This window comes from Phaseolus vulgaris, chromosome 2, assembly GCF_000499845.2.
Source record: "Phaseolus vulgaris cultivar G19833 chromosome 2, P. vulgaris v2.0, whole genome shotgun sequence".
NCBI lineage: Eukaryota > Viridiplantae > Streptophyta > Magnoliopsida > Fabales > Fabaceae > Phaseolus > Phaseolus vulgaris.
Window position 1 is genome coordinate 22,976,972 of NC_023758.2, and position 11,540 is coordinate 22,988,511.

At 32.7% G+C, this 11,540-nt stretch overlaps 1 protein-coding gene across 1 annotated transcript; it reads right to left on the minus strand.

Annotated features, from left to right (window-relative positions):
- Positions 1–2,994: 2,994 nt before the first annotated feature.
- On the minus strand, positions 2,995–9,705 carry LOC137810951 (26S proteasome non-ATPase regulatory subunit 4 homolog). Its single transcript, XM_068612466.1, has 10 exons — positions 9,492–9,705; positions 9,267–9,380; positions 8,887–8,992; positions 8,044–8,158; positions 7,755–7,964; positions 7,343–7,655; positions 4,858–4,981; positions 4,190–4,293; positions 4,020–4,088; positions 2,995–3,338 (listed from the first exon to the last, which is right to left on the minus strand). Exons 1-10 carry the CDS (start codon positions 9,501–9,503, stop codon positions 3,288–3,290), a joined length of 1,218 nt encoding a protein of 405 aa, XP_068468567.1. The 5' UTR covers positions 9,504–9,705; the 3' UTR covers positions 2,995–3,287.
- Between the last annotated feature and the right edge of the window lie 1,835 nt (positions 9,706–11,540).

Consider the following 11,540-nt stretch of genomic DNA (forward strand, 5'->3'; position numbering starts at 1 on the left):
GAAGCTTCAATAAAGATACTTGGACTATGAAAAGTAGAAAAAGTTGAGTCTAACGAGTTAAAATTTGCAAATTGCACCAGACACTCAAAAGTCAATGATCAAAATCACTAGACAATCAATTAAAACTTAAAGAAATTAAAGTTAGTTTTGGAACAATTTTGTGGGTCCAATTTCGGTTAGAACCAAGACCCATCCATTGTGTAGCCTTGAAACTGTATATAAAGATTGGTTGAACAAAAATATATACATAACATGCTTAGCAAGTAGATTAGACACTTTGTAACAGTGGTTTAGTTAGTTTACTTTTTAGTTTTCTCTACTTTTAGTTAATTTGAGGATGTTCTATTCAATTTCTTGGGAGTTATTGTTTTTCTCGCATTTCTTCTTCTCTTTGCGTTATGCATTTTCTGGAAAAGTGAATTCAATTTTGGATTTTTTTTTTTTTTAGTGAATTCAATTTTGGATTTAGGTAATAATGAACCAAAAGTCATGTATGATAGGATGATGTTGTGTTTTTAGTGTTTTCTTTTTCCAAATTCGTTTCAAATTTCTATTTTCCATTGAAAGTGATTTTCTAATAATATAAAGTAATTGGTTATGTTTTTTTCAATAACAAAGAACTTGTATTTGGATTCCTTCTATATGAAGTGGAAGATTAGTGAATCACGACTTTTTATTCTTATTTTACGTTTCTAAATTATGTAGCAAATACACGGACACGGATACGAAGATACGTATAATCTCTAAAATGTAGGACACGGGGACACAGATCTATATATTATATAATTATGAATTATATAAATTAAAAATAAATATTTATGTGCACAAGTATGTTCCAGATTACTTTTTGGAGTAGAAAGATGTTTTTCATGACTAGCTCAAAATGAATTGTTTCTTATTTTTATAATCATAATAAAAATTTATACAATAAGTTTGAGTTTTTAGAAAATTAATATATTTTTTCTTTTTAAAATTATGTTAGAGCCGTACTAGAATTTTCATAAATCCAACAAATACTTATTGAATTGGATACTTCATGGATACGTGTCCTACAAGTGTCATGCGAGTGTCGGTGTCTGATACAAGTATCCGACACCGACACGCCATTTAAGAGAAATTTGAGCTTCATAGTTCTTGTTCTTGTCAGTTGACCTCAAAGGCAAGCGGTGACTCCTCCTATTTCTGGTGGATTTTGTGCTTCCCTTGGATGTTGGAAGGCGGCTCCGTTGAAACAGAGGGGGCCCTACCTGTTGATTGCACTCCGACGATCAAGTCAGTTCAGGGCTTATAGAAACAGTGGGATCTCAAGTCCCTTTTATGGTCTACTTTTAGGTTACCTCTTGTAACAACCTTCTCTCACGAGAGAACCTTACCTCCAGTGAAACCATGTTTGATTAGTACTGCAACTGTACAAAATCTTATCTCCTTGGAGTGCATAAAATCTTAACAGAATAACCACCAGGATACCAACTCATGTACCAACATCAGGCGTCCAATTTGTCCCTTGGAGGCATACAAGCCTCCACGTACCATGCATGCAACCTATTCTCCTCAACCCTAGCTCTCTTGGGTTTTGGGCTCTATAGAGAATGTTTTACTTGTGCTAGACACCACATGTACTAAATGTACCCCTATATTCATAAATACCCTTCATTAGTAACCTTATGCTCACATATAAAAAAAATACTTCAACTATGTCATACTGACCAAACATTGCCCATTTTACTAGTCCAACAGTCGAGCTGACCTGCCTATACCATGCACCGAGATCCGACCCTCGAGCACTGAGTCCCGAACACTCTGTTGAGTACATTTCCTAAATTGAATTTGTTTATATTTATGCTCAATTTACCGTTTTAAGGAATAAACCGTCTTCATTCGTTTTTATTCATGTTAATTCAATTTCAATTACAATTTACATTAATCATTCAATTTGCAATTTACAATTTTAATCACGGTCTACTTTAAGTTTTCTGCAATTTAATGATCTTTTAGGGTTCTTTTACTTTATAATGGTTGTAGTTACTCTAAAAATAAATTATAAAAAAGTAAATTTATTTAATTATAGTTATAAAATATAATAAATATATAAATTTATTATAATTATGCAAATATTAAGTTCTCCTATCTACTCTTCTAAATTCGATTTGATATTTGAAAATATGTCTATGTTCATAAAGTAAAAGGACTATTTCCAATTGAAATCGTTAGTTTTCAGTTGAGAAGGGTCAAAATTCATTAAGTGCAATGGCTGTAAGCTTATATAATGTGAGGGCAATTGACCCTTCAATCCTTGTAAGCACAATCAACTGAAGGCGGTGGCTGGTCAGTGCGGAGAAGATGAGACAAAAATCCGATGATCCCTTCTACATGTACTGAGTGTTGCGCAGTATATGTTTCTTTTTTTATTTTTAAAATTAGGATGAGTAATAGATGGCCTAAGCCCAAACTTTATTTTAACATATTGTTTTATTATGTTTTTTTTATTAATAATAAATTAAGCAATACTTTTCTAATTTTGAAGTATTTGTAAAAAATTATCCAACGATTTAATTTTCTAATTTTCTCAATTCCTAAATTTTATTCTTATTAATTTTGTAATGTTTAACAATGTGTCAAAATGTATAATTCCAATTTTTTTATTAGTAATATTGACAAAGGCACCCATTATATTATGCTTTCGAAAGAGTTTGATTAAGGTTAAAAAATAAAAAACACTAAGTTAAAATTTACTAAATGCATTTTTTAATGAACCTGAGCATCTTCAAAAATGAAGAAATTACAGCTACTAGAAATCCCCCCTTTCAAAAATTATGCACGATAATCAATATTTAAAGTCACATGACCACTACTATTTGTTTTAGCGATAGAATTTATTACACTATTTCGATAACTAAAAAAACAAAGCAGTCACTGAATTCATTCACGGCACAGCATAACCTAAGAACATTATACTAATTAAATAAAAAAAATGTAACATTGAACTGAAACGGATTAGCATAAATATCGAGATGAGATTGAAAAATATATTTAACGTAGGAACTTTCTTCAGTATAATAATAGTTCTTTGAAGCACTTGTCACATTATATGCACCAACCAAGAATAAGACACGACAATGAAGACCATCTTTAATCGTACACAGTAATATTCAACAATACATGCATTGAGTTCCAATTAGCTACGGAGAGACAAAAATTGGAACATGCTAAAGTAGTTCCCAATTACTATCAGCCGCGAAAATGCTACCAACATAAAACCATACACAGGGCAAAGCGGCTCTTAAAGATTACTTCTTTTCCTCCTCCTCTGAAGGCTTCTCGTCGTTCTTCTGTTGAGGCTGGATAAACAACACAATCAGAAAACTGATAGCAGCATAGGATATATAGAGAAAAATACCATGTACCCCACCCCAAAAGCAAAGAAAAAGTTGAAATTTGAGATAGTAGCACTAGGCATAAAATATCAGAAGCTTAGTAGCAAATTAATCTTTGTACAAAAATCTTCTCATCCATTCAAAAATATAAATACTTCAGGCCAAATTTACAATAGCACGTATAAAAATATAATATTACAGCAAACATTTTTCACGGAACTGCAAGCACAGTATTAACCCTGAAAATAAAACTAAAAATAAAGCAAACAGCCATTGATGGGAGTGAAATAATTTCAAAACTTGGGCTATTAAGAACATTCATTTTCTAACTCAACCTAATAATCAGGTTTATGCTGTCTTGTTGTGTTTCAATATTAAAAATAAAGCCCACGACTGTCCTCATGGCCTTCAATGGGCAGACATCATAAACACTTCACTCGGTATTTCCATTATTAGTAGGATATTACCAAGCAAATTCAACTATTCAAATAATGAAAAAAATTATATCAATTAAAGGAGGGGAGAGTGGAAACTTGCTCAAGGTTATAATAGGCCAAGTACTGCAACTATGCCTGCTCAGAAATTTTCTAAAATGATTCCTTTCAAATCCAATGTATGTTTTTCCATAGTAGAAGAAAGACTAACCTCAGACTGATTTTGCATGGACGCCAGTAAATCCTTGACAGAAGGATCATTTGGGTCAACCCCAGGAAGCTGCAGAAGCAATGAATTATTACTTCGTGCAAAAAATACAGTGCACGAATATACTGCGTTATAAAAACTAAATAAATAATCATTGGATTTATTAGACATACAGATGCAAGGATAGAAGATACAAAGGATTGATCAGCCAACAATTTGCCCATGTCCGACTGACTTGCTTGATCCTTTGCACTATCTGCTATTGATAACTGGAGAGCTGCAAGCAACAGATGACCAAAACCAGAAAAGATCATAAACACCACCAAGGCTTTAATTGACTTAGATTCTAATATAAAAATTAACACATTAACCCTGTGTACAGATCATAGTAAGCTTATCAAAATCCTCAAAACAAGTAGGAGTTAGCTGAGAAAATATGTAAATGCAGACAAAACAAACACTATGCATTGGAATCTATCTTTTCACCAAAATGGAATAAAACCTATCTCCTAGATCAAAGTGCAAACACGTGATCAAATCTTCTCAGCACCAAGATATTTGATAACTAGTTCAATCATCAAGATATATAAATAAGGCATTTATCTGCATGCTTCATGATTTGTAAAACAATTATCCGTGTTTAATGGAAGAAAGAACTATGATCCACAAAATGTTGGACACGTTAAAAAGGAATTGTGTCTGTGTTTCCATGCTGGACAAATAACAGTCATCATGCAACACTTCAATGCCCTATGGGACACTTAAATTTTACTGTCTTGCAGAGTATCCATGCCTATATCTGTGTTTCTTACATGAAGATTGTATAAACATAAAAACTCACCTAGAGCCAACTCGGGATCACTTGCAGATGCTTCTGACATATCTGTATCTTTTACATCATGGCTAATGGCAGGATCGTCCATTGACATTGCAAGTGCCTGCTGTAGAAGGGCATTCTCATCGTCCTGTTTCCATTACAAGGTCAACACAGATAACAAAAATACTGATGTAGTAGGGTATTTTCATACCCCTAAGATTTTCCCAAAATTACACTTACATCCCCTACTTTTTTTCATGATTACAATGACTTTATTAGGGTGTGAAAGTGTAATGTAATAAAAAGGGTGAAAATGTATTTTTTTTTAAACAAAGGGGAGGTTTGTGTAGAATTTTAAAATACTGGGGGGTCAATGTAATTCAAGAAAACTTTGGGAGGTGCTAGTAACTTAATCAAAATAAAACATGAGAACTAGTTTGAAACTATTGGAGATCCTACGTCAACCAAAAATCATGATCAAATTATAGTATACAAGTAGGCATAAATCTTATCTTATAAACCAATTTTTTGAGCTTGAATTAGACTTAAAGTCCACCTTTTAAAAAAAACAAAGCAAGTAGGAAGAAACAATTTTTTTATTGAAGAATATGATGCTTTTTATCATCTAAACTGGTTCAGTATATTGCATAATAATTTTGGTTATTCATAGATTGGTACAGTTTGTTTCATGATTTGATTTGTTTCATAAGTGAATTTTTAACATTCCTATCTGGGCTAGTGTATGAACATGAGTAAACCATAACTCTCAATCTTGGAAAAGGGTGCAGAGTGGTACATACAAAAACACTATAGCAGGATGGCTGCTAACCAAAGATTATGTTACACTTTCTTGCACATAAATGCTCAGAAAATTTTAAATAAAAAATACCACCAGAGATTTTATACTTCATCGTCATCATTAATAATTTATAAGTCATAGTAACTTAATATACATACATAGTTAGTCACCATAACATACGGCTGTGACTAAACAACACAAAATAATAAAACAGACAGATGAATTTGGTAGAAAATCATAGCTTATCTTGAAACATCTTGAATGTATGTTAGAATAATTTAGAGTGTCTTTAGTAGATCTCCCATCTCTTAGGAATAGTGTCGTCCATACTTCATTATTTTCTTGATTTGTTTCCTTTCCTTATATGATTTGATTAGGAATCTAATACTACTTCAAATAGGTGTAGTGCTTTGCCTTTTGTAACACACAGTTATCTAATTACAAACAATAGATCAATAATATACTCTACAGCTATTATTCAAGTTTCCCCCCTGCCTAAATCCCTAGACTTTTAATATAGGCCACAGACGTAAGAAAACAGAAAGCTGAGAAGAATCACAGGAGACAGGACCTGCTAAAATATAGCAGAGGCGGAGCAGAAGGGGATGCTCAGTAACAGACAGGGGCAATGGACGGGAAAGTGAAGATGATGGCTTTCCCAAAAGGGGGATTAGATCAACAGAGTCATGAGGTCAAACCCTAAGAGTGGTGCTGGACAGATGTAGATGAATAAAGAACCCTATGGTGATGTTTGGTACCAGGAATTTTTAATTATAGACAAAATTTATAAAATGTTAGGTCATCATTCGACTACCTTGGAAGTAATATAGTTATGGCCAAGTACCATGGGACAATTTAGTAAGCTTATAATTAAATAATATGGAAAAGTGTTTTTGCCCCCACCAATGAAGATGTGAGAACTATATTCCTACATTTGAAGAATTAACATTTCTAGAAAGCTTATCAGAAAACATTTATTCTCTTCTACCAAACATGGGAAATTAGTATTGCCATGTCATTTTCCCAGGAATGTTGAAGCACTCCCAGTAACATACATCACCTAAACACTGTAGCCTGTTTGGTTTACCGAAATGTAAAGAAATAATCACTTTTTCAAAATATTCTCCGAAATAACAGGAAGAAAACTGAGGTTCTTACCTGCTTGATGAAACAGTGGTAATTAATGACTTAAAGCTACGACATCACAAACACAATGCATTGCAATGGCCAGCCCATCCAGAAATAGTCACGATTAACTACTCAGAAATAAAGGAGATGTAGCTATACGAATGGTAAACAGAATAGCAATGGTGATTCACTACAGAGGTAGATTGTCCAATAGATGGGATCTATGATGGAGTGGAGATGGTTCTATTTTGACCAATAGCATCAGTAAACAAAAGATTACAATCAGTTAAGTGCTTCCACAACAGCAATGTGGAAATATTATTTAAAAATAGGTTTCAGAAGTTTCAGTTACACACCTTCACTGAAATTCGAAGGCTCTCCTGGAATCACTATCTTCCTAGAGAAGTTTAAAGTCTAGATTATAATATGACTTGGCAATTTAATCACTCAACAATTACTACAAGTAGCCCAACCAAGTGCACCAAGAACTAACAATTATATGCAGTAAATTATTATATTCCAGTTGAGCAAGAAGGAAAGCATGCAATTACAGCAATAAATAAATGCAACAGAAACACCAACCATCAAAACACTTGTCTTATTCTCAGCTTCAGATGTTGATGCACTGGCACGCTCACTCATTGTTGCATCTTGAGAGCTGGCTTGCTGCTCACCTCCCTTCTCTTGCTTGGCCGCATCCTCTGCAGCCTTCTTTGCAGCTGCTTCCTGCCTGGCTCTCTCTTCTTCCATTGAAACTCTTAGAGCAAGAGCCAATTCTGGATCCAAGTTTGGATCCACACCAAATTCAAATCCAGATACACCACCAGCTGCTGCTGCAGCAGCAGCTGCAGCAAAACCACTTCCACCTTCCCCATCACCGGTAAAAATAGGTGTACTGCCACAAAACGACATAATATGAATATCTTTAAGTTCGACAAAAAAAATTAAATTGAACTAAAAAAGAAAAGTAAAAGATGAAATTGATCCCACAAACCTTATAAGTACATCAGAAAGAGCATTTGGACCAGATGGAACATGTACGATATGGCTTGTATCATTATTGTTAACAGCTGCAAGGAGTGCTTCAAGCTTCTCTGACTTCCCCTCGTCTTCTTCACCAAAATTAACAATATCAAGTGCAACACTATTCTTTTTCAACTTTCTCCCTATCATCTCCAACATCTTCTTTTCATGCTTGATAGGACTGAAAAACATTGAGATAAAGAAGACAGATAACTACAAAGAATACAACTTCAATAAGGAAAAAACTTAGATACACATACCTTCCAGCAAAGACAATAATTCTCTGCTGTTGCTTTTTATTTTGCCGATGCTTAAGAGCCAGTTGTGCCACCTGAATGCCAGCAGCTAGGTTCATCTCACCACCTGTTTCTAGTCCTAAATGAGGGGGGAAAATGAAATCATTTTTCAAAAAAAGCAGAATCCACCAGGACACGCTATGGTAGAGAAATATGCAGCAGAAATGTTTGATTATTAATATCGTATTAGTAAGCAAGCAGAATCCGTTCCCTGCCAACTTTGTTGAATAGCTACAATTAATATACTGTTAATTTTTGTTTGGATATTCTGATAGTGTTTTAATTATTAGATTTTGCATTGCATACTCTTACGAGTTTACAAGTTGAGTACTTGAGTCTACGTTCATGGAAGTTCTGAGTTTGGGTAGACTCTGAAGTTTGACAAACCTACTATCTCCTTCTATATATTAACGGGTGACTTAAAAAAATACAAGTGCATCAGCATTAAATCATGAAGAAATTACAGGTATTTATGCAACAATCCTCAAATTATAATTTTAATGTGTTTTGTCAATATTTTTATGGAACAAACATTAAAAAACATTTCCGTCACACACAATTTTTCTGTAGAGAAAGTACAGAATGATTTTTGGATTTCCATGATATTTGATGTTTGTACTAGTCATTTTAGTTACTACTCTTACTGTTTTAACCAAAGTAGTTTTCTAAGCGCACATGCTAACAAAACTATAAAAGAATTATAGCCAATTCATAAGGAGGTTAGATTTACCAACAGGGCATGATCCATATAACAATCTAGAGCAACAAAACAATAGTAAAAGGAACAAAAATGTATGAAGTACTGACCATGCATGCAGGCTAAGATCTTTCCCAGATCACTGGTAGGGGTGACCAAAACTCGAACGCCTTTCCCTGCCATTGTGAGAACTCCCACTGTATTTTCTGGATTAGACTGAATGTATTATTAAAATCAAGACAATTCGTCAGCACAAGTGAACCTACACAATTAGTTGAACCTCGAATTTGAAACCTAATCTGAATCACAACATCAACAAAAAACGCTTAGTTCACCTATCTCTAGCCAGCTATAACATTCCGATTTCCGAGTCTTATCCAATTCTAACTAATTTTCCAAAACTAAATAAATTAATGAAACGATAACAAATATAAAAGAGAGAGGGGGGAAATGTAAAAGCAGAATACTGTACGGTTTGGCATAACCTAACCTGGGTTTTTGCCCCGCAAATGAGATTGACAGCGTCTGCTTGAGCTTGAAATCGAGAAGGAGTATAATCCCCGTTACGCATCCATTCAGAATTGTCGATACAGATCATGGTCGCCTGATGAAGAAAGAAACTCAACGAAACATGTACCGTAACATCAACCAAAAGTCTAAAAATTGGTATGCTAGAGTTGGTGAAATCAAAGCGAGAGGGGAAATCGGGAATTACCTCGAGCACCATTGTTGAAGATTCAGAAGCTAAAGAGTGAAAGAACTTTGCTGTGAAACCAAACCGGCCTAATTCTCTGAAACCAATAATCTGGTGCACCGTAATACAAAGGGGGACGGAACTTGTTGGAGGCCTTTCTTAATTTATTACAACTGTTACTGATAGCAAAAAGAAGGTTTCTACTTCCTGCACCCAACAATTTCTAATTGCAACTCCATCATCTTTTAAATGATCATTTCACCCTTTATAAATGTGACTTCTGATTATTTTGTTCTGAAAATCTAATCTTTCCAAACAAGTTTTTTTAGAATTTTCAAAAAAATATTTTCAGTATATAATTTTTAAAATAGAACCCTATCAGATCATATCAAATGCATTTCATAGCGAATTTTTTATGATAGGATTTTCAAAATAAACGTATAAGATGTTTTTGAGAATGAACCTTCCATAATAAACTTTCTGAGATGTCTTATAAAATAGAATTTTCAAAGCAAATTTTCCAGAACATATAAGAAGTAAAACCGCAAAAGAAACAAAGTGCCCTATTATTCATACACAAGTATTTCCAGCTAATTTTTTTTACTTTTATTAAAAAAATAAGAAGGGCATGGCCCTTTTGAAAATTCATATTTATTCTTTGAATATATAAAAATTACAAGTGTTTGTTAATTTCTAGGATCATTAAATTGTAATATTTACACTTATTTCGCACTAATTTTTCAAAGACTAATTTAATATAAATTATAAATTTTAAGAACCATTTATATTTTTTACATGTGATTAAATTATATTTATTATTTAAAAACAAATTGTCTTCCAAAAACTAAAATGATCATTTATCTTAAAAAACTACTCTCGATGGGATCCATTTACTGTAAGAGTAACTAAAATTAATTACTCTTAATTTAAGTCTTTTATTTAATTTTAAATTATCAGATTAATTAACAAATAACAATAATGAGGTGTATTTAGTTTCTCTTTCATGAAAAAAATAACATTTCATATAAATGTGTGCATCATCAATAACATGTATTGCAAATTTATTCTCTCTATTGTCTTTTCCTTGTTAATAAAAAAATAACATATATAAATAACATTATATATACACACATTTACAATTGTAAAAGCAAAACTTATTTGAAGAAAAAATAAAAGTAAGAATTTAGAACATGAACAGACATATATTTAAATTTTTCTAAAAATTATTCTCAATTTCGTACCATTTTATTCATAACAAGGTAAAGAAATTCATTTGAAGAGGTAATGCATACTAATTCAACAACTTCTACATATAAAACAAAGTATAATATGCCATTTTTCTCATTTATTGGATTGAATATTCATTATCAATCAATTTTGTTTGGTAGTGCTTTATTGTAAAATGAGTCCAAAAGTTCTTTTACATCTATCCTAATAGATCAATATTTAGAAACTTATTGCGAAAATATTTTCAGAAACGTGTCATTGTGTTTGCTTATTAAGAAAATAATAATTATCAAATTATATGTAATTATTGTATGTAATATTGTAAGATATTGTACCCAATTATATATAATTAATTTAATAAGGATAGAATCTCATGATTAGTATCCTACCTAATTAGATTGTAATTTGGAGAGAGAAACTCCTTATATATTTTCTATAGATGTAACTATACACATAAGAACATAGAACATAAGAGAATAAGAAACATCTCTTTTTCTTACCATTTTTTATCATTTTCTTACATGGTATCAGAGCACCTATTTTGATGCCCCGACAATCTCTCCATTTTTATCTCCTAAATAAAAGATATGTCTGACAAAGAAGGCATCAATAACGAGTTTGATAGAAACCTCGTACAAGGCTTCAGTGCCGAGCAAATTCAGCAATTGGCAAAGGCTATTTACTCGTTCAACAATAACGGTAAAAATGACACGTTTGTTAGCTCTACAGGTCTGCTTGCCCATAACTCCTCTTCTAATTCTGCTTTTATGAAACCATGGATTTTGGATAGCAGAGTAACCGATCACATTGCATCTTATTCACAATTTTTCACATACACTTCAT

Excerpts from the sequence above, each read along its gene's own strand:
- LOC137810951 (XM_068612466.1), bottom strand. Across the intron at positions 7,965-8,043 it reads ATTATTGTCTTTGCTGGAAG|TCCTATCAAGCATGAAAAGA; the intron begins GTATGTGTATCT and ends AATGTTTTTCAG. Across the intron at positions 4,982-7,342 it reads ATAAGACAAGTGTTTTGATG|GACGATGAGAATGCCCTTCT; the intron begins GTTGGTGTTTCT and ends TAATGGAAACAG.